Genomic DNA, 24,389 nt, shown 5'->3' on the forward strand with positions numbered 1-24,389 from the left:
GACGAAATGGGAGGGTTTTTTTTTTTGCTGATGCTGCATCGTACGACTCTGCTAATGCTAATTGAGAAGAACTTACACAATTTATTTATTGGTGAGAAACATTTGCTATTTTATGAAAAATGTATTCAGTTTTGAATACCACAAAGCAACCAGTGTACTTCTTCCTAGAAGGTCTTTCTGTAATCTGTATATGTATCATTTACAGAAAGACATTCTTCTAGGAAGAAGTATACCTGGTGGTATTTAGAATTGAACACTGATTTTTGTAAGACTGAAAATAGCAATTGTATTCTGACCAAAATAATGAAATTAAGAAGCCTTGTCTCTTTGCACGATGTCAATATCCAGACGTAGTGCTTGGGTTTTATCTCCTCGTATCAGGGTCAAAGGAATTTTGTAAATTCCAGATACATCCATGCTCGAAAGCTCACACAATAGAGATTCCTTCTGTTCAATCAAATTTCAGTATTAGATTATAAACCCAATTACTGCAAGTTGTTAATCACAGAAATGCTTCATATGATAATGTGCCATTTAACGTCCACTGCCCATTTGTCATATCAGATATACATGAAATTGTGTGTATACATAAAAATAAAATTCTGGTCACACCCCAGCAAGTAATCGATTCAGCCACAAATAGATAAAGGTGTGTTGGTTTAAAACCAAACTTTTATGTAGGTAGAAATAGTCCCATATTCGATCATTGTACAATCCTGCTCAATTACAGTGATGTTTTATTTTTAACTTTAGGGATTGTTATCAAGCTTGTTAAGTAAACCACATGTCCTGTGCAGTAGCTGTGTCACACTCTTATGTTATTTACATAATTGTAAGTTGCTCTAAACGTGAAAAATTTCTTGGAAATATTGCTGTTCAAGCTTTCAGTATCAGCACTGGCATACTAAGGGCCACATAAGAAAAGAGGATTCCTTGCCAGCTTTCTGAAATTAATTGGCATAGTATTTTTTAAATACTAGTGCAACTTTTATGTGATCTTGCTGTTTTGGTTGTGAAATGCTATGGTCCTTTTTCTTTCAGAATTTTAATCTGACCTGTGCTCCTTGGTTGGTAATGTTACAGCTTTTGCAAATGACTATCTAATTTCTCCTGTAGAATTAATTCTCAGTATTACTTTTAGTTCATCTGGTAATGCTTATAATAGAGTTAAAATAAGGAATTCATTAGGATCCTCAAACTGATATACAGTTTGTAAAGTTGAGTAGCCAGTCGCTTCTCATCCTTAACCTGATTCTCTCTTACAGATAAGGATTTCGTGAAGTAAAAAGTAAAATTATCTTTGGGTATGTGAGAACTTGATGTATAAAAATACTTCGTATTCTCGTAGTTTTTCCCCCATATATCATGAAAAAGAATTATTATCCATTCCAGCCCCTGAGGGGGAAAAAAATCTGCAGAAAGAACAGAAGTAATGGTTTTAATTAATACTCTTCTAATACTTTTTCTGCTTTTAAGAGTAGGCTGAATGTTTGGCAGTTTATTAATGAAGGCACTGAAAAATATTTGTTACTTTGTATAACTGAATTTGACTAATAGTAATAAAAAAAATAAAGCATGAAAAATTTCAAACTTTTTCGATATTAAAGCAAAAGCTCAAATTATAATGGCAACATGAGAAAAGAAAGATGCATGTCCCTAGATACAAAAAGAATTTAAAAAAATATACTAATAAATAAATAATCTGTTTATACTCCGGGACGACCAAACGGTCAGAGGAGTTCACAATATACACAGAATACAAGAAACAGCACCGTATTCAGCAGTCACGGGCTTGAAACCCAGTCACTCAGTGCACGTGTACTTATGCACCCACGTGCCAGACCACTAGGCTACAGCGGCCTCATACTAGAATAGTTATTGAAACTATTTCTTCTGGCAAGTTGTTTTGAATGACTTCTTTTCTATTTAGGATCATATTTATTATCTTTTGTTGCTATGCTAATTGAGCTGGATGGCTTTTTTACTTATTATATCTACAAAAGCTTTTTTATTTTAATATAAAATGTCAGTAATTGCATTCATTTTGGCTACTATCCATTAAAAAGCTTAGTTTGATAAAGTTCTTTATAAAACAGCGAAGTACAAAGACACTTTCTGCAAATGTTTTAGAATTTTTAGGATGAAAAATGCTTATTGCTATTGCTCTAAAATGTTAAAACTTGTGTTACCATAAATTAAGACTGTTCTGTTCATGTGTTTTAAAATATGAAATTCTAAGTAATATAGTTGAATTTATATTTTAGGGGCATCATGGAAATGGGGATCTAGATCCTGATGCATTCAAAAAGGAAGATAAAGAAATTGATAATCAGAAAGAATTAACTAAAGTTATTGAAAGCCTAGATAAAGAAAAACAAGTGAAGCATGAAAGCGATTTAAACAAAAAACATAAAGAAATACTGCAAAAATTAGAAGCCCAACATGAAGAGCAAAAGAAAATAATAGAAGAGCACAAAAAGCTTTTAGAAGAACTAAAACAGCACAAGGAAAGCCACAATCCTGATGAAAGTGCAAATGTAGATCGTAATCCTGGAAGAGACAATTTAAGTGAGAATACAAAGATTAAAGTTGAAAAGGGTGCTGATCAACATTTGGTGCAAAATATTCCTCAATTACATCCAAATATACAGAAACCTGCTTGGGTACAGCCACACCATATTCAAATTTCCCACACTTCTAAAACAGTGGATACTGATAAAGATCAAAAAGAAGTACATCAAGTGTTAATGAAACTTAAGCAAATAGAAGATTCAGGCTTGCAACACATTAAAAAGCCAACTGATTTAAAAAAATTTAATGAAAATAAAATTGAGTTAAATACTAATCAATATTCAAACAACTTGAGTATAAAGGATATACAAAATGAAGAAAGAAACAAAATGAAAATCCCAGATGCTGAAAACAAGAATCTTGTCCACTCAAATGATGGTGACAGCCAGAAAAATAGAGTGCATCTTCTGAAAAATGCAAGCTTCACAGAAAAAATTCCAGCAGCACATAATATAGAAAACTCAGCTCTTAAACTGAATGGCAACAATCCCGAGAACTTTGACAAATTAGAAAAATTGCACGTGGACAATCAGGAAATCAACAAACCTCAAAGAGAGAAAAAGGAAGAAAAGCGTGACATCCATGTAAATGAAAGGTCAGAAACAACTTCTCATAAACCTAAAATTCAGCCTTTAGCTGTGGAAGATAGTGTAGTTAGGAGTAACAAGAATATTGATCAGAACAAGGAAATGTTACAGTATACCAAAATTCCAGATGCTGACAGCCACGATCCTTTCAAAAATGAAATGCGAAAGCTACTTGAATTAAACATTTCCACAAGAAAATAACTTCGCCGATTATTTTTCTAGTCAAATGGTTAATGGACCACATGTTTTTGAATCAGCATTTAATGCATAACTGGTTATGTGCTAAAATTATTTAATTATTAAAGACTGGTTCTGTGATAAAAACTGTACAGAATTTATATACAAAACAGTTTTATAACTTGAAGGGGAACTTCTGTCTAGACTCCAGACAGTGTTTGTAAAATGCAAATGTTTTTTTTTATTAATAGTTTTGGATCCAGTTTTACAGCCGTGAAAAAAAAAAAAAAAAAAAAAAAAGGTCTAAACAGAAAAATATTCTCTCAAAATGTAGTTTTCTGTAATATTGAAATTAAAATAATGTTAAGTATATGAGAGGTAGAAGGCAATTTTTTCTTTAATCACTATAATCCCATTTGACCTACTAAGCTTAATTTCTAAAGAAGCTAGCTATCTCCCCCTCCCCCCCAAAAAAAAAATTCTTAAGCTTTACTCCACTGAGAAACAGCAGCTTTAAATTCACCATCATTGAAAAAAAACAGTTTACAAAGTTCTTATTAAGGAGCCAGATTTGGGCTATAGGATAGATGAGGTAAAGTTTCAAATTTGCATTTATAAAGAAGCAATTACTACGTATGATGAATCATTGCTTTGTTGGGAAACAACATCCTGCAAAAGCCTTCTGGGTTGATACTTTTGCATTTTTCACATTTATGTAACATTGAGGTATAAACTTCAAGGCAATTTTGGTCCTGTCCCATAGCCTGATCTTCCCAGCAGACTGTAAAGTTTGAATGTCTTCAGGGTTGGCAGCCTCCAAGGTAGGTTCATCTGCATTCATAATTATAGGTATTACTTTTGAATCTTCTTGAGAGACAGAGAAAATGAAGTAACAATTTCATTTCTCAATTCTCTTTCATCAAGAAAATTACTTTTGGCAATGCTAGTTTATAGGTTATCTGTACAGCCTTTAGTCCATCTTTCATTGCCACCATTCCCCCTAATGTTACCTTCCACACCTTGACCTGATGTGACAAAGAAGCAGTTTAGCCATATATAGGGGCAAGTCACATGAAACTGAGAATGCTTGGATATGAGATAGTTTGTGGCTAAGTCATTTGGGTCCACTGCTTGGCACTCTTTTGTATCCTGGATCATTCATATCTGTTAAGGACTATTTAAAAAACCTGTATAGCCAAACACCTTGATCTCTGTTGTATATTATATAAATTTAGTGCAATTAAGAAAAGTTATTTAGGCATTTCTTAATGGGGGATCATGTTATTTGTGCACCCACGAATTCACATAATGACTCAAATTCCATGGGAATGCCCGTTGTCAGTTGGCTCTATTAATGGTTGTGATATCCTTATAATACAATATTCCATTTTATCCAAATAGTGCAAGGAAGCCATTGACTTTTGCTGCACTGGCCAGAAAATAACTAAATAAAATAAATCTATAAAAAAACAAAAGGGACAAAAAAAAAAAAATTTTTTTTGAAACTTTCATTGAAATTTTTGATTATCTTGTATATAACAGAAATTAGTCAATTACAAAAAAATGCCTTTCGTGGGTCTGTTTGCACAATCATTACTTTGTAGAGAGAACGTTGATGAATGCTGAGTACATCACCATGACCCAGACACACAAAAGATGAGCAGACAATGGAAACATTCATCTTCACCAACCTCCACAAAAAAACAAAGGTTCAATTGTTAGTGTACTGAGATTGTAAAAGTATTATCTTACAGATTACTTTCCAAAAGGCAACAGCATCATTGGGAAGTATTACAGAAACCTTCTGGGAAAATTCAGAGGTTATGAAGTTGAAAGAAGTGAAAATCTGCACTCAACTTCCTCTTCCCTAAACTGAAGAAACTGTTATGCAAGAGCAGATTTCAGAAATTGAGGTGGTAGTGTGGTTTTCTGTTCAAAGTGAAGAATGCTATTTGAGGCCTGAAAGATGGAATTGCCAGCCAAGTTTCAAATCCCTAACCCAGTGGTTTTCAATCAGGGTGCTGCAACAACATTCCAAGGGTGCCATGTAATTTGGGTTTAAGTTAGTTACTTAAACTTATTTTTTAATTTATTTATATATTTGTTTCATTATAAAAAGGTGTACGATATCTATTTAATTTTGCGGTGATCTCTATTTAGTAAAATAAAGAATAAAATTATAAGTATATATAATTTGTACTACGAATTGTAATTTTGTTTATAGTTATATTATTGTAATAACTATCATATAACATATTTTTTAAATATTAGATTGAGTAGGGGTGCTATTATTAAAAAAAAAGTTGAAAACCACTGCCATAACTGAAATATTTCTAGGTGAGACTAGAAATTGACTACCCCTCTTTAGTGTTATTATAGTTCTGTTGTATTTGATATTATGCTTGTAATATTCAATAAGTGGTTGTTTGCCCATTTTTTCCTCATATTTCTAAATAGGTGGCCACTTGTTTAGATGTGGATGATTAGAGCTGCTATATTTTAGCATTAAATCAGCTCACACACCAACCATAAGAATAAGTATTTACTGTAACTAAAATATTTACATATTAAAATAAAATAAATATTTACAAAAACCGCTATTATATTAAATTAGATTATATACATGTAAAAGATATTAAAACTGTGATAAAATCCTTGAGATAAAATACACTAAAATAAACCGGATTAAAAGCGATAAAAATCTCTGGAGCTTTCGGAAGCATCGGCTTCCTTCCTCAGCAGTAACAAAACTTCCTGCAGCACATCCATATAATCCACTACTAGTGGAGTAGTATACAGGATAAAATGCCCAGATTGTGGGGAATGTTATGTGGGCCAGACAAAACGACGGCTCAAGGATTGTCTGGGGGAGCATGCAAATGCTATAAAAACCGCTGATTACAATAAGTTTGCTGTGGCCAAACATTTTTGGGAGAAGCAGCATCAAATCTCCCCAGAGGATGCGGTTATCGTGGATCGAGCGCATGGGTTCTGGAACCATAAATGGCTCGAGAGCCTACGAATCTGTTCATCCGACCACAATATTATGAATAGGGACAGAGGTATGCGTATGCATCCTCTGTTTGAAGCTATCATCCTAAGTACGGATGAACGGTTTTGCTTAACACGTTCCCGAGCTATTTCCGCTTACAGTTCAGACCATGCGCCGACTGCACCACGTGTATAAGTACCATGATCCTGTTATATATGGATGTGCTGCAGGAAGTTTTGTTACTGCTGAGGAAGGAAGCCGATGCTTCCGAAAGCTCCAGAGATTTTTATCGCTTTTAATCCGGTTTATTTTAGTGTATTTTATCTCAAGGATTTTATCACAGTTTTAATATCTTTTACATGTATATAATCTAATTTAATATAATAGCAGTTTTTGTAAATATTTATTTTATTTTAATATGTAAATATTTTAGTTACAGTAAATACTTATTCTTATGGTTGGTGTGTGAGCTGATTTAATGCTAAAATATGAATTTGCCCAACCTCAGAGGCCTTTTTCAGGATAGAGCTGCTATAGCTTGCAATTTCAGGGCAATGTATGCTTTGACCTGTACTTAACAGGAAACATTAGTTTCACTGAAATAACAATAATTTATTAACTTAAATTCACAGATATTAAACATTTTTTGATAAATAAATAGTGTATAATTTCCTATTAAAGCCTTTACAATGGTTATGCTGCTGCATCAAAAAACTTATTGATCAGTTCTGAAACATTCTCTGGTGCATATTTCAAATACTTCTCTGGATTCTTAGTAAATGGCATATGTACATACCTATATGAAAATAAAATGCAATTATAAGAATTTATTAATAGTTTTAACTTAAAGTGCAGAGATTATAAAATTAATACACATGCACTGGTGTTCAAAGAAAGTGCATCACCTAAGAATTTCACATTTCTAGTTCCATTTTGTTACTTTGTTACATTAATGACTAACATCACAAATAGAATTATAAACAATTAAGGCAAAGCTAAGTAATATTTGACAGGTGCCCTCAAAATATTTCAAAACAAGCATTTGGTAAACACTACAATTATGGCTGAAATTTTATCAGAAGCCCTCAATTTGCTTCAGTTTATCATTTTAAATGGAAAATAAAATGAAAAGTTCACCAGGTGCAAACTAATATTTAGTTGAACCGCCTGGCCCTGACAAAAAGATCAATTTCTGAAGATAGTCAACTGATAATTTGTGGTTCCAAACACAAATTATGGCTTCCTGAAGTTCACGAAGGGTCTTTGGTTTCTTTCTGGCAACTGCAGATTCCACACGATGCCAACAGTTCTCTATAGGATTGAGGTCTGGGCTGTTTCTTGGCCAGCTAAGAGTTTTAATGGACCTTTCTTCCAACCATTTTTTCACCTGTAACAAATGTAAACACATTACTGTCGAAGCTCTAATGCAGAAATGATGCTAAAGTAATTACAGAAGTGCCTACTTACACAGCCGATGACAAGCTTCATTTTTAATTTTTTGTGTGAGGAGGGGCTTCTTCTTAGGGCAACCGGCTATAAGTCCATTTTTGAAAAGGCATCCTTCTGACTGTTATTGTACTTGCTACCATTCCTTTATGTTCTTCCCATTCTCTTTTCAGCTCAGGCGAAGAAGCTTTATGGTTTTTAAGGCATACCCCCTTCAAAACACGGTTCTGTTTTGGCGTAAACACTCATTTGCATTTAGTTCCTTTTTTTCCTATCAGCAGAACCAGTATTCTTGAGTAAATCTACTCACTGTTGAATGATTACAAACTTTATCATTCCTCACATAAAGCAACAATAGCACTCTTTCTTTGTGGTGTCAACTGCACATAACTTGCCATCCTGACACAAGCAAGGGATGACTGCAACTCTTGCAGAGCCTGCTTATATAGCTGAAAGTAACAGCCAATGCATTATTACGTCATCACCTACACATGTCAATCTTATCTGATGCAATCTGTAATATTGCCATATACTTAAGTTTTTCGGATTACAATTACAATTTTAAGGGGTGATGGATTTTCTTTCAACACCAGTGTATAACCCATTTTTTGTAAACCTAAAAAAACCCAAAACAAGTAATTTCACAAAATAAGACAGCTATAATGAAAGGACTGTCTGTTTGTGTTTAATCAAGAATTGTGCCAACCAAAGAATGCATTTTGTTTTGTTGTTCATGATCAGTGGATTGTGTAACAGTAGACAGCAAAACAACTAACATTCTACAAATGAGTCGACAAAGATGAAAAATATTTCAGCCAGACTAGGAGAGGCTGAAGTGTACAGATAATGCTTTTGGAATTTTACACCAATAATCGTGGATGAAACTTTCATTAGTATGATCCATCCCTGCACAACAAAGTGTGAAATCCTAGAATTTTTCCAGAAACTACAGCCCCCTTTTCTCACCCAATTTCCTTAATTTCAAAGGTGCAAATCTGGTAACCCTATCCATAACTTAAATTAAATTTTATTTTAATATGGTTAAAAACATCTGAATACCCTACACAGGTTGTTCAGATCATAATTTTTGAGGAAGGGTGTGGCTTATTTAAATTATCCAATAAGGATTTTTTGTTTTAACAATTTCACTTTAAAAAAATGTAGATGCTTTAATTAAACATAGAATTAGTTCTAGTTTTCCTCAGAACAACTTTGTATTTCATATACAGGCAGTTCTCGCTTTAAGAGTTTTTTTTTCTTAAGTATCAACAAAATCGAAAATATGGACATTAATTGCAAAAAATGAAATGTTAAACATTCATAAATACTGCATTCCAAACCACGCACGTAGCTATACAACACAGTGTGCCCCGCTTTAAGATAATAATCAGTTCCAGAGACGCCATCATATTGTTAAAATACCGTAATGTGAACCTAACAACACATTGTTTTTTGGTAATTATTTTTAAAGATCTTGGAAGTTGAGATTTCCTCTGTATAACTAAGCTATTTATCTCTCTAAAATGTCATTTTTAAGGTCACACTTGTGGACTATAAAAGGTCGTGAGTGTGGTTTGTAAATTGTATTAGTTACCAATTCAAATCATTAAAATGCACTACACTTTCATTGTTATCAAATGTTCCATTATAAAAATCAATTTTAAATGCCTTTGATATTTTTCTAATTTCTGGAGGTCATTACCATAAAAGAATAAAAACAATTTGCACTTTCTGGTTTATTGGGCTGTTATTGCAAGCAATTATAAACAGGTAGTAGACTATCTTCTTGCATTTGTGAAAATACCGATAGCTGGAATTGCATGGTTTTTTACATTATTATAGTGAAATGTATTTACCCCGCTACTGAAATCTTCAATCATATAAATAAATTTTCAGAATCTTCTCTTCATTCCTTTTTTTTTTTTTAAGCTTCGTAAACTTGTTACTCCACGCGAATTGTGTTAGTTGCAATTTGTGTGTGCCGTTAAAAAATGTTTATGCATGCAATCGTGAAATTTATAATTAAGAGAAGATTATCTTGGAAACAAAAGCCTCTTGAAACATTTTTGAAGAAGACTACTCCTTGTGCCGAGCCAATAATGAGTCAAGTGTGCATTTAGTGAATGATGATGAAGGATAAACATTCATTAACATTTGTAAGTCGTAAATAATTTCTCTATTATTATAATTTGTTTGATTTTACAGGCTCCGCTTTCATTTCTTTTGAGAACGTAACCCCTATTTTTAACCTTATGTCTATGGGAAATAAATTCCCACTTTACAAGCACGCGCTAGGAACGAATTAACTCGTAAAGTAGAGAACTTTTATTAATTCAGACTTTAGTATTACCTCTTTTGTATCAGTTTCTTACTGTAATGTTGAACTACTTTCTGCAAAGGAAGATAGAGTTAAGTGAGATGGACTATACACCAGCTGTTGGCATCAGACAATGTTTTAAAAAGGAAGTGAGGTTGTTGGTTAAGCAGGCTACCAACTTGTAAACAGTACAAATAGGTCCTAACCTCTATTGTACAGCTGAGGTGATAAATCAAAAACTAACAAGACAATGTATCACCACAAAGTAAGTTTAAAAGCAAGGTTGCCTACTGAAAAGGGAAGAATGTGGCTTCTGATGCCACAGATGGTGAAGGATAAAGCATGTTTCTATAACCTCTCAACACAAGCAGCAGCCCTAGTGAAACACTTGAGGCCACGAAAAATTGATTACAAAAAAGCAGCATACTTCAAACAAGTGAATGTGCAAGAATAATGAAATCTGAAGTAGTGTGAGCATGAAATCTCAAATATGAGGCAATTTAGGTAACTTAGTGGGGGAGGGCAAAAGTGGAGAGTTCCAATAAAGACTGAAAACTATGAACTAGACCAGTGGTTTTCAACTGGGGGGGCCGTGGCACACTAAGGTACCACAACAACATTCCAGGGATGCCATGTAATTTGGGTTTAAGTTTCTTAAACTTATATATATATTTTTTTCATTATAAAAAGGTGTACAGTATCTGTTGTACCGTATCTTTTTAATTTTGTGGTGATCTATAACTGATGTTTATTTAGTACTTCTATATAAGTATATATAATTTGTATTATGAATTGTAATTTTGTTTATAATTATATTATTATAACAACTATCATATAACATTTTTTTAATATTATATGTATACACAGAGAGAATTGGATTACTAAAAGGTCAGAAACCGCTGTGTTAGTTATTTCTTTTGGCACACGAGTGCCAGGAAAAAATTACTGGGACACTGAGGGTGCCGTGCACCGAGAAAGTTTGGGAACCTCTGAACTAAACCATAATGGCCTTTTTTTAGAGATTGGGTTTAAAATGCAATAAATGTTCTTCTCACCACTGATTACAGGAAATGTAGCTGATACATTTTAAAATTATGTTTGTCTGTAGGTTTGGCTTTTTCCAGAAAAGAAAAACTATAGAGTGAAAGTTTATACTAAGAATAGTTTATATTTTAGCTCTTATGCCATTCAGTTTTGTGCCCTTCAACTTTTACTGTTTTCGTTAGTGCATGCTTGCACCTTCACTATTTCAGACTTCATTAGTTTTACACTTTTTCTTGTTTTAAGTTACTTTGCTGTGTTCATTTCATATTTTGTAATTATGGGGTAACCTTTACTGATTTGAGTTTAAAAGTGTCTGTCAAATATTTTATTCTTGCTAAAGGCGCGCTCTCTCTCTCTCTTTGAATTTTTATATTCAGATCAGGACCTCTGCTTTTGGTTGCATAGTGTTTGGGGATACAGCCACTCAACTCACTTTTTTGAGTTCAGATGGTATCAAAACATTATCTTTGCAGCTTCCTCTTGAAAGGACAGGGCAGAATTTTTCTTTTATTATTCAATAGGTTAAAGATTTTTACGGTCAAGAATATTGTCTCACTGACATTTTGGAGTTTTTCATTCCATGGAAAACTTAAACCTGCAAACAAATATACTGTTTCATTGATTTTCTATATGTGGATTTTCTCTACTTTTCAGCTAAAGTTCCCATCTCTTCATTTCAAAAAGGATTTATTTTATTTTGTTTCCAATCTATAATTACAAGTTTAGTTTTTGTGGATTCAGTATCACCATTTTAGCATTAGTAGAGGCATATGATGCAAGAAAGCAAGCTCATATAGCATCAGCCAAATCAACAAAAAAAACCACCCCATTTCATCCATCCATTCACTTCAAATGTTTGTCTAGTAGTCTTGAATGTATTTAAGTTGTTGACCTCCACCACAACAGGTGGAAATTTGTTCCGACTATCAACCACCCATTGGCTAAAGGCAAATTTCCGCACACCTATTCTACAATTGTCTTTGCTCAATTTGAATTTGTCTCATCGGCACTGAACTTGCTCAAAGCATTCAAGGCCTTATACACCTCGCAGGTGCCTAGGCTTCAGACGCTGCAATTACAGAACTTAGCCTCTCTTGGTAACAGCAACCGTTTGTCCATTCACCAATCTTGCTGCCCTTCATTTCTAAAATGAGATTTCATACCTGTATACAGTACTCATGGTGTGGCCTGACCATTGCCTTATACAAGGGGACAATCACCTTCTTGCTAGTAAAATTCCTGTCTGCACTGCTCAGAAAACTTGATATCTGACTGCACAATTACTCCCAGGTCACTGCTACCCATATGCAGTACTTTACATTTGTCAATGTTAAACTTCAGTTGTCACCTCTCCAGCCCATCCGCTCAACTTTTCTAGATTCTGTTGAAGTAGTGTACTATCATTACTGCTTAACAAACCTGGAACCTTCACATCATCTGCAAACTTAGACATTAACCCCTGCTCTGTATCATTGATAAATATAGAAAACAATAGACGGAACACTGGGGTTCTCCACTAGTAGCATTAATCCACAAAGAGCAGTGTCCACTGATTACCACTCTGTCTTCTCTCACTCAACCATGCTTTTATCCATCATAGCAACTTGCCCTTAATACCATTCTGCTCCAATTTGTACAGTAGTCTTCCATATGGAACAGTATCAAAAACTTTCCTAAAATCCAAGTATCTGATATCAAAATTATTTTTTGTGTCCTGTTCCTTTGTGACTATATTATAGTATCCAATCAAATTTGTCCAACAAGACTTTCCCTTAACAAACCCATGCTGTTTCTGAACTATAATCTGCAGTCTTGCCTAGATGATTCTGCAATGCTTCTTTAACCAGTGACTCCATTATTTTTTCTGGAACAGATTATTATTATTAGTAGAGTTACATGATGCAAGAAAGCAAGCTTATACAGCATCAGCCCAAAAAAAAAAAAAAAAACCCTTCCCATTTCACTGATTCATTCATTCCAAATGTTTGTCTAGTTCTGTTTGCATTTAAGCTATCAACTTCCACAACAACAGATAGAAGTTTGTTCCGGCAAGCTTCCACACAGCTGTCGTTCCTCAGTTTGAATCTTGCACCTTCATGATGGTGGGACTGTTAGTAATCATGTTGTGTCCAAGCTATAACTGAAGTCTTGTCTAGATAATCCTGCAGTGCCTCCATTGATTTCCCTGCAACAGAAGTTAAACTAACAGGCCTGTAATTACCTGTGTCTACCTTTGATCCTCCTTTGTGGATTGGGATCACATATCCAGTCCATGGGTACCTCTCATAATTATGGCTGAAGGTTTGTTTCTTCCTCTGCTGCCTACTTTAATATATAACTGAATAGATTCCATCCACCCTAGGTGCCTTTCTTATGTTTATCTTCAACAATTTCTCCTTCACTTTACTCTCAGTTATTACAAGATTATCTAGTTTACTGCCAGAGTTTAATTCACCTCTGGCATTCCCCTCCCTGAATAACTCCTCATGTGTGAATGTAGATGCAAAATATTCATTTAGTTTGTTAGCTACCTGAGCAGGATCATCAACAGTTTAACCATCAATATCAAGTGGACCAATCTGATTCATCCCCTTCCTTCTAGAGTTTACATAAGTAAAGAACTTTGTTTTTCTTTGCATCGTTTGCCAAAGATTTCTTGTAATCTACCTTTGCCTGCCTAACCTCCTGTGTCACCTGTTAATTTATATGTATCCCATGCATTTTTTTTCTCTCTGCTACATGTCTAATTAGTTCATCTGACATTCATTTAGGCCTAAATCTTGAACAATATTTCTTAGTTGGTATGAAAAGCCTAGTAGCTTCCAAGATTAATTCTTTGAATGCTTCTCATTTTTAATTTGCTGTTGGTAACATCATACACAGTACTCAAGGTGTGGCCTGACCTTATATAAGAGGAAAATCACTCTGCATGCAAAATTCCTGTATATCATTGACGTCCCCATGACCTACTCTGGCTGCACTGGTCAGAAAACTTTATATATGACTGTACAATTACCCCCAGCACTCTCTCATTCTCCACTACCCTGAATATAACAAATATTGGTACATTTGGTACCAATATGTGTTACACTTAGGTTGGTACATTTCTCTTCAGTTACTGCTACCCATATGGAGCATTTGTCAATGTTAAACTGCAGTTACCACTTCTCAGCCCATATGCCCAACTTTTCCAGATCCTGTTGCAGCAGCATACTGTCATTACTGTTATTAACAACCTGCCAACCTTTGGCATTAAGCTTGATATACCTTCATCAATATCACTGATAAATGTACAAAACAATGGGCCCAACACCGAACCCTGCGGGACACCACTAATAACATTAGTCAACGTAAAGCAGTATCCATTGTAGCAACTTGCCCATAATGCCATACTGTTCCAATTTGTACAGTAGTCTTTTCATGTGCAACAGTATCAAAAGCTTTCCTGAAATCCAAGTATATTATATCAAAACTATTTTTTGCATCCAGCTCCTTTGTGACCACATTATAGTATCCAATCAAATTGGTTAGACAAGACTTTCCCTTGACAAACCCATGCTGTGTCTAGATGATGCTGCAATGCTTCTTTAACTGGGGGCTCCATTATTTTCTCTGGATCAGGTTTGTAATTACTCGTGTTACCCTGTGATCTCCCCCCCCCCTTGTGAATTGGAGATATATTTACGCATCACCAGTCTGTGCGGACTCCACAAAAATCCTCCATTACAAGACACTCTTATTTACTGGCCCACTATTTCTCTGTATAATTCACTGTACTCATCAGAGTCATTAGGCTTATAACAAACTCCTACCCTCAGTTTTGCTTTCCCAGTGCTTATGTCACTCCAAACACTCAACACATCAATTGGATGCACTTCCTTACAATTTGTGTATCTTAACTAACAGCATAACCCCTCCTCCCTTCCTGTACACATTGTATTCCCCAAAAATATACCTTGTGCTATTCCGTATGGATACTACACAATGACGGAAAGTTTTAAATGGTACAAGTTTTATCGAAACTAAGTAATAACCCACAAAATCTATCTAAGTATATTAACTAGACATATAAATCTAATTCTAGACAATAAATATGTAAATAAAAAAATTGTAATAATTTAAGAAAAACTTCTCTATTAGCTGGAGCCGTAAAAACTTCTCCTGCAATGAGCTAATCTTGTTCCCATGTTAAACTAACTGCTCTGTAGTTAATCGTGTTACCCTGTGAACCTCCTTTGTGAATTTGAGATACATTTACACATCTCCAGTCCAAGGAAGTGTTCATAATTGTGGCTAAGAGTTTGTTTACTTCCTTTGCTATCTACTTCAATATAACTGGATAGATCCAATCCACTCCAGGTGCCTTTCTTATGTTCAATTTCAGTTTTTTCTCCATTTTGCTCTCAGTTATTAAAAAAACATTAATTACCTCCCTGCCAGAGTTTGATAAGCTTCTGTCTTCCACTTACCTAAAGACTTCCTCACCTGCGTGAAGGTAAATACAAAATGCTCATTCAGTTTGGCAGCTACCTCAGCAGGTATGTCAACAATCGAACCATCAATCTCAAGTGGACCAATCTGATTGATCCCCTTCCTTCAAGAGTTTATTAAATAAGTAAAGAAGCCTTTGCTGTGTTTTTTTTTTTTTTTTTGCATCCTTTGCGAAACATTTCTTGTAAGCTGCCTTCGCGACTTGATTACAGACTAGATTATATCTACCATAGTCTTCTGTGTCACCTGATGATTTATATGCATGCCATGCAATTTTCTTCTCTTCCACAATCTGCATTAGTTCTGCCATTGATTTAATCTTTATCATGAACAGTATTGTTTAATTGGCACAAAAAGCCGAGCAGCTTCCTTGAATGCTTCCCATTTAGAATTTGCTGTTGGTAACATCATCAGTTGGTCAACTATATAGAATTTAAAAACTATCTGTGACCAGACCTTTGTGAAAGCAAAACCCTTCCCTTTACCCCTGATGGTAGTTACATCTTTAAGTAAATCCCGCATCAGCACACTGTGGTTCCTTTATCTGCAGATTCTTAATGCATGAAGAATCGCTGCTGATAATCAGATTAATAGTTTCCTTGAATATGCTGCTGTTAAAAACAATCATCCAATAAATCCACAAAATACTTGCTAGTGTGCAAGTGACCACAACGTAAGTTGCAGTCAATATCTGGCAAGTTAAAATCCACCATTATAAGACAATCTGATTTATAGGCTCACTATTTCTCTGTACAGTTGTTCATTGTACTGATGAGTCATTGGGCCTATAACACACTCCTACTCTCAATTTTGCTTTCCCAGTGCTTTATCACATCAAACTGACTCAACATTGCCCTGTCCACCCATGTCAGCTGGATGCACTTCGTTAGATTTTGTGTTTCTTAACAAGACCATCCTCCCTCCCTAACCTGTCATCCTTTATGTACACATTGTACTCTGCGAATTCCAATTGTGCATTCCTTATATCTGTATGACACCACGTCTCTGATATCCCAACAATATCTGCCTTTGATGTCTTGACCCACACATCAAATTTATTTACTAAACATCTAGCATTGGTGTACATGTAGGACTATATGCACCTGTTCTTACTCTTAGTTATCCTAACACATCCCATGTATTTACTTGTTCCATGATAACTCCCAGAATCTTGCTTTCCAGGCTGCTGCTCATTCAATAGAAGAATCACTTTCACCTCTGCCTGTGGCTACTGTTAATCTATTAATTTGTGAAATGCCTCAAGCTAGCAGTTACTTGACCCACCTAACTGCCTCAATAGCATCAGTAAAACATTCTTGCAGCTTTTCTATTTAAGTGTATCCTATCCCTGTAGAAGCAGTCTCTCCTGTTAACAAGCACAGATCATGTTAAGAAAAATTTTACCTTGCACAATCTCTCCAGGGCTCTCATCATATACACTCTCCTATAGTGTCTGAGCAGAATTGCAGACACTTTTAAATTTAACCCTAACTCAAAATTTTTCAACATTGACCTGTACTTGTCATTAGTGCCAACATGTACAACAATATCACCCTTTTGAAACACTCCTACTGATTTAATCACTTGGACAATACGATTTCTTTTCTTAATACCAGGGCTTACCTTCATAAATAAAATGTAAGTTATTATATCTGAAACAAATCTGCACAAGTTGCAGATATAATAACTGAAACTACTACGTACAAGTGATATAATACTTTCTTGACACTAAATCTATATAATACAGATTTAAAATTTACTATAATACAAGATATGACTAAAATATATATACAACTTATTTCAAAATTAAAACAACATTAATAATATGCTCTGATTCACTATAGTAGCCAGCTTCCTGAAGAACACTTTATTCATTGTGTTTTCCACACAAGTAACTCTTACACTCTTTAAGAATGACATAATATAAAGTGCCACAGTACTGTAATTATATTCTATATAAAATAAGATTCTCTTTGTGTACAGCTTAAATTTAATAAGAACAGTATTGAGCAAAAAGAGAAAAAAAGTAACAAAAGTTAAGTGAATATTAAACCTTGGCAACAGCTGCACTGCCCCATTTTCGGTGCAGGTGTTCAGATAATCAGACAAAAAAAAAAATGCATCCGTGTTTTATTTTCTGTCGTGAAGACACTTTGGTTGCTCAAGTGACAGGCTTGGGCTCGCTTCAGAAATTACGCTATTATCTGCTAGTCAACTTAGAGTTGCTAATAATGTAATCTTAGAGGTTCTTCCACCTTACTTGGCTATTTGAGGTCACTATCTCCAACATGAGTTATAAATGCTTTTAATGAATAATGGAGCCACTGATTTGGGAGTGTTATTAGATTAAAAATCTAAAATTAATGGGCTTGAATCTTCTCATTCACAACTGAAAAAATTTTCTTCCGTATACTGATTGGATGTACATTGATGACACTCTTCTGCTGGAGTGGACTGATCTGTGATGCTTGTGAAGGCTCAAAGTTAGGAATGGTTGATGAGATTGTAGTTTGCACACCAAGTGATCAGTTTTTGAGTGTGCATTAATATCGTTACAACTTTGAATGTGGAATGATTGTGGGGGCAAGACTTGTAGATGTCAGCATCTTGACAAAAGGCAACATCGTATATCTCATAACACAACAGCAATGCAGCACAGAGGGCCAAGTAACCACCCAGTACAATGTAGGAATCAATCAGTAATCATATACTTATCTGGTACAAGTCATTAGCTGTAATAATGATAAATGGCTGGAAGTCAAGGGAAGAATAAATTTTGGATGGATAGCATTCAGGAAATAGTCACATACTGAGGAGCAATATCCCAATTTGTCTGAAATGTAAAATAATGAACCAATGTATACTCCCCACCATGACTTATGGAAGTGAAACTTTGGCACTCACCAAAAGAATGGAAGAGAAGCTGAGAACTACACAGTGAAGAATGGAATGAATTATATTGGGAATCAGACTGTTAGATAAGAAGAGAAGCACATGGATTAGGCAGCAGCAAACTCAAATAAAGGACATTCTTATCAAAACTAAAGAACTAAAATGGTCTTGGGCAGGAATGCTCGAAGACATGATGACAGATGGACTAAGAAAATAACAGAATGGTACCCAAGAGGAGCTAGAAGAAAACCTGGAAGACAATGACAGAGATGGACAGATGATATTCATGAGTTTGTGGGTAGTAAATGGATGGCCATTGCACAAAACAGAAGGAACTGGAAAGTTGCTGGAGAGGCCTTCATTCTGCAGTGGATTGAAAATGGCCGATGATAATTTTTCCACAATGCAATTATCTTTCTCATATGAATGTCTGAAACTAAAAGATTAATATTTTAAATGAGAATTACAAAAATTAAGTACATTGTCAAGAGTATGTGACTAAAAATTTACCTTCAGTAATTATTATCCACAAGTTCAAAACTTGGATAGTTATTAGAAGCCTGTTTACATCAAATCTATGTAATTTGGTTGCTTGAACTTTAAATTAACCATGACAACTACATGTTCAAATTTCCAACTGTATTGCATATAAGATGAACATTTAAACAATGTTTAATGTATAGGATATACATTCTGATAACAAATAAAAAAAAAAAAAACTCAAAGTAATTGTTATCAGCACTGGCTGTTGCTTTTTGACTTCAGCATAATTAAAGTGTGGCATTTATCAGTGCAAACAATATCTTTCTGTATAAATCGTTGCTATTATGTTGTATAAACTCTTTACTAAATTCCGAGGATTTTTTTTTTGTTGTTGCCCATATAAGTGAAAACTGATGATAACCGTTTGCTTATTTTAAAAATATGCACTTACTTTTCATGAAACATCGTATATTTTGGCAAAATAAATTCCTTGTTATCCTGCTTCAGACTTTCTCTTAATTCAACATCAGGAATTGCATATGCTTTCTGTATGCGATGGATTTCTTCCATTTCTTTATTAAAACCCTAAAAATGGAAAAACATTCCGAAATATATCTCACATAATGAGCCAATCTAAAAGGGAAAAAAAATTACTTTGAAATGGCATCTGTTTATAACAAATCACTTAAACTGTATACCATTTTAATGAAGTGAATATTCATTATTAAGGGTTTTACATATAATTTTAGCTCATTAAATTTTTTTTAACAAATCCTTTTTAAACAAGCTATAGAAAAATAATCCACGTTATCAAAATTAGGCAGTGGGCAATGCTTATTGCACATTTTCCTTGGGTTAAGTTAACAAAAACGTTTAAAATTATTCTGTTCTACCCAAAATTGCTTAGGCTAGGAAGTGTTATTAAATTAAAAACTGTTATTAGTAACTTTTTATAATGTTTTTTTTTTAAATAAATTATCTGATAAAAATTACAATTCCTGCACTAAAATATCCTTTCATTTACTTAACTGATGTAATAGGCCATTGCCACTCAGTATTTGGAGTTTAATCTTCACAGAACTATCATGACATTCTCAAATGGGAGTTTTTCTTACATACCAGCTGAATTTATTTGCAAAACAACTTTGTATATAGCTTATTTTGACTTGGTTGGCCAACATTAGAAATCAGAATTTTAAATAAAATCGTGGGGGGGGGATTAATGTCACACTTGCATCTAATTTTTTGGGGGGAATTTTGGCTTAAAAAATAAAAGCCAAAATACTCTGGGATGAAACTGATATAAAAATATATATGCATCAACACGAGAACAATTTCTACATTATTTGGATATGAAAAATTCATTATGCAAAATGAAATATCTTTATATATTAAAAAAATATATATACACATATATAGCATTTTAAAGATGCTTTACTTCAGAAGATTAAAGATTCAGAGGGATTTTGTCAGGGTTCGTCTAGAGCATTGATTCCTAACTGATGCAGTCCACATTCATATTACAAATATTTAGGCTGGGAAACACTGAGCTAGAGGCTGTTTGCCAAATAAGCTGGAAACTCAACTTTACTGTTGGAATTATTATTAGTATTGGCAAATGATGCACAGAAGAGAGCTTATGCAGAATTACCAAAAAACTACCAACTTATTCTAATTATCTGCTTCCAAAATATCAGATGATAATCTGTTTCAATAATCAATTACTCTCTAGCTAAAAGAAAATTTTCACACATCCACTCTTTTTCAATTTGAGTTTTATGCTCCCTTGTTTGCATAGTCTGAAAAAGGGTTAGTTAGAATACCACCATTAAGCTTACTCAATCCATTTAAAGCCTTAAACACTTCAGACAGGTGCTTGGTTTCCAACTACTGCGATTTGCAGAAAGAATATCTATCCCTTTGTGTTCTTGATTAATCTGTTTTACACCTGTATGTAATACTCAAGCTTATACAATTGGATAATGACCTCCTGTATATAACTTATGGAACCCCATGAACAGTTCTGGCAGCTTGTCTGTACTGCACAGTTACCCTAGGTCTTTTTCATTTCCCACCAACATGAGTGTGGTACACTACCTGGTATGCTATTCTGGGATTAATAAATAAATCTTTATTGTGAAGTAGAATTACAGCACAATATCCCATCATGGCGACGAGCGCCAGGGGTTCACATATAGATAACATAAATACAAATTCAAATGGCTACAAAATATAGCGAACACATACAAAAGGCTACAAAATACAGATTACAAATGCAAAAAGAAATACAAATACATCATAAAAACAAGGAGCTGAACACAAATAAAGAAAAACAAATACAACTTGGCAGTGATTCAGGTTTCAAGAGCTTTGATAAAGTTGTCTGTCCTTCTTTTTACTTATTATGGTGTCAATGTCGGCGTCCACACGGTTGAGGGCAGCGAGCATCTGCTTGAGCAGAAATCTTTTGGTGAGTACAAGCCTGTTGTGGTGAGCCACAAGTGCTGGTACCGACCTTAGGCTTGGCTGTGGAATCCTCCAAGAGCAAGCATTCCAAATATTTGGAGATGATATTTGGCCTGAGATGAGTTTGGCTGTGAAGACCAGCCTCTTTTCAACGATCAGGAACTTCAACCTCGGGATGTCGAGTGCTTGTGCCATCATGGTAGTTGTGGTAGCGGGAGGTAGCCGAAGCTTGTTATTCGCCCATTTCAGTAGCCAGTACTCAGCAGTGTACACCCGCTTAAGGTTTGTATGTGCAGCAGAGGCCCATATTTCTGCACCATAGAGAATGGCAGGGTAGACGGTGGAGGTGATGAACCTTTTAACAGTGGCAGGATGTCGGACGTGTAGCAGCTGCTGCTTTGAGATCCACCGTAGACGAGAAAATCTGGTACTGAGTTTGTCGATCTGGTTGACAAAGGACATCTTTTGGTCGAACAGAACGCCAAGGTCTGTGTGCGAGGGTACGTTTGGTATTCGTACCCCTGCGAGTGAAACGTTGAGTACTGTCGGCATGGATTTAAGGGAGAATATAACCTGAGCAGACTTCAGAGGGTTGATTTTTAGATTGAAGTTTGCCAGGTACAATTCTAGATCCTTAAGTTGGGAATTGATCCTGTTGCTGAGCTGGGCGGGGTTGTCGCCAGGGTTAATTGGAGTCAGCAGTTTGAAGTGATCGGCATAGCATAGGAGACCATTCGTTAAGGCAATAATGGGCACGATGATGGCTGTGAACAGGACACCACCCTGCGGTACTCCAGCAGTAATGTCGCAGGATAGGGTATGTTGCTGCCGATGGAGAATAAGTATTCTGTGACTGAGAAGTGATTCCAAAAAGCACAGCATATCACCTCGAATGTGAAAACTCTCCTTAAGTAGGAGGAGCAAGGCCAGAATCGACACGGCATCAAAGGCTGCGCTTATGTCGAGGTATGTGGTTGCTAGCTCAGCTCTTTGTTTGAATGCTGAGAGAATTTGTTCTGTGGTGGCTACCAAGTTAGTGATTGATGATTTTCCTGCGATAGCATAGTGGATTTCAGGTGGTTTCATCTGGAGGATTTGTTGAGTGATTGTGGGAAGCAAAGCCTTTTCAAGAGTTTTTAACAGACAAGAGGCAACTGATATGGGTCTGAACTGGCTGACGTTTGTGGCAAATTGGTTTTTGGGGATGGGGTACACTCTGTATTTATTCCACTGGGGTGGGAAATAATGCTCAGCGAGGCATCTGTTGTAGATCGAGAGAAGAGGGCCTATGATGAATGTGCTTAAGCATTTGATCATAAATTGTGGAATTCCATCCTCCCCAACAGTGGCTGTTGTGGGAAGGGAATTGATGGCACGTATGAACTCCTGTTCCGTGATCTGGATAGTCCCTAGGACATCTGAAGGGTTTTCATAGTCAGGCTGGACAACTGTAGATGGGACTGTGGTTGTATTTGAAAATCTGGCGATGTATTTGAGCCATTCTTGAGGATCAAGCATGTGATTGAATCCACCATGTGGGGCAGCATAGAATGGCTTTCCTTTCCTCAGAGTGCAGTTAAGGTTCACTTGGATTGCGTCAGCTTTCTTTCGATTAAAGTGGGCCCTGGCACGGGAAAAGGCGATTCTGTCTTTACTGTCATTCGTATGCTTCCATTTCTTATGTAGGACTTGTTTCATTTTGAAGCTGTTGTTAAGATTAGCAGTCCACCACGATCTGGAACGGGGAGTTACTGTTACTCGTTTGGTGGCAGCATAGTCGGTGACGGATTTAATCCAGTCAGACAGGAGTGTCACTGCAAGGCTGAGGTCGCAGTCAATGAGGACATCCCAAGGAATGCAAGATGCTGCTTCTACACAGAGTTGAGGATTAAGGTATTTAGGTGCTGAAACATATTTGACTATTTTGTTGTCAGGGATGTTGAAGTTTGGCACCTGCAATGACCATGTCAAAACTATGGGCTGGTGATCAGACAGGAAGAATGCGATGGGATCATCCTCAGCTGTGCATGGTGTTGAAGCAAAAGCGAGATCCAGTAGGTTCAATCCCCCGGTGGGGTTCTCATTGACCCGTATCATGTTGATGGATTCGAAGAACTCGCAGAGCCTGATAAAGAGGTGATGTCGGTTTGGAGGCAGGTTAAAATCACCACAAACAAGGCGTTGTGCAGACGGACGAAGATGGTTTAAGAGCCAATTCCCTAAATCTTCAATAATTTCAATTGTAGGCCCTGGGGGAATATACACAGATGCGATATCAATGTGGCTGGAGTGGAAGCGTAGCGAGACTATAATCGCTTCGAAATCTTCAGTTGTAGTTGAGGTCGAATTCTCATATGAGAATAGGGAGGTGTTGTACAGTATGGCTACTCCACCGCCTCTAGATTGCTCCCTGGATGCAGACAGCATGTTGTAACCAGCAATAGCTGAGCAGAAGAGTGTATCTTGATTAGGTTGAAGCCACGTTTCTGCGAGGCAGACCACATCAGCGATCTGGGAGAGGAAGATCTGTTCTGCTGAGTCTAGTTTGTTCCTAATGGACCTGATATTTTGGAAGTACACCCTGATGACGGGTGTTCGACGAACTTCCGTCCTGATTGGAGGTGTTCTGAGTTGGCGTGTTCGAAAGCGAACGGCTCGACGTCCTGACGAAATATGGACTGGTATTTTATGGGGTCCATCACCTAGGGGGCTCAGGATACTCGTATCATGGCGGAGTGGTGCCTTAACGGTGGGGTTTGGCAGAGGAGCAGTGGTACGAAAGGAGGACTGTTGAGATCTTTGGAAGTTGTCCGGGAACAAGTCCAGTCAGCTGTGGGTAGTGATGTTGCAGACTTCGTTTTGGTGCAGAAGTGGAGGTTGGGGAAGGTGACTGGTTCTCCTAGGTCGAATAATGGTGCCAATA

The 24,389-nt window shown here is 35.8% G+C and overlaps 2 protein-coding genes across 3 annotated transcripts in view; one reads left to right on the forward strand and one right to left on the reverse strand.

Annotated features, from left to right (window-relative positions):
- LOC150082984 (uncharacterized) overlaps window positions 1-3,401 on the forward strand; it is a 201,443-nt gene extending 198,042 nt beyond the window's left edge. The window contains exon 14 of the mRNA XM_090377713.1: window positions 2,265-3,401. Coding sequence (XP_090233839.1) covers window positions 2,265-3,359 — 1,095 coding nt within the window. The 3' untranslated portion in view covers window positions 3,360-3,401. The remainder of the gene's footprint in view (window positions 1-2,264) is intronic.
- Exo70 (exocyst complex component 7) overlaps window positions 1-24,389 on the reverse strand; it is a 340,721-nt gene that overhangs the window by 13,741 nt on the left and 302,591 nt on the right. For both annotated transcript variants that reach the window (XM_090377714.1, XM_090377715.1), the window contains 2 exons: window positions 19,452-19,585; window positions 7,016-7,123 (listed from right to left, as the gene is read on the reverse strand). In XM_090377714.1, the coding sequence (XP_090233840.1) occupies window positions 7,021-7,123; window positions 19,452-19,585 (237 nt within the window). In that variant the 3' untranslated portion in view covers window positions 7,016-7,020. The remainder of the gene's footprint in view (window positions 1-7,015; window positions 7,124-19,451; window positions 19,586-24,389) is intronic.

Source organism: Mastigoproctus giganteus, chromosome 7, assembly GCF_048544385.1.
Source record: "Mastigoproctus giganteus isolate SK-2022 chromosome 7, ASM4854438v1, whole genome shotgun sequence".
Lineage (NCBI taxonomy): Eukaryota > Metazoa > Arthropoda > Arachnida > Uropygi > Thelyphonidae > Mastigoproctus > Mastigoproctus giganteus.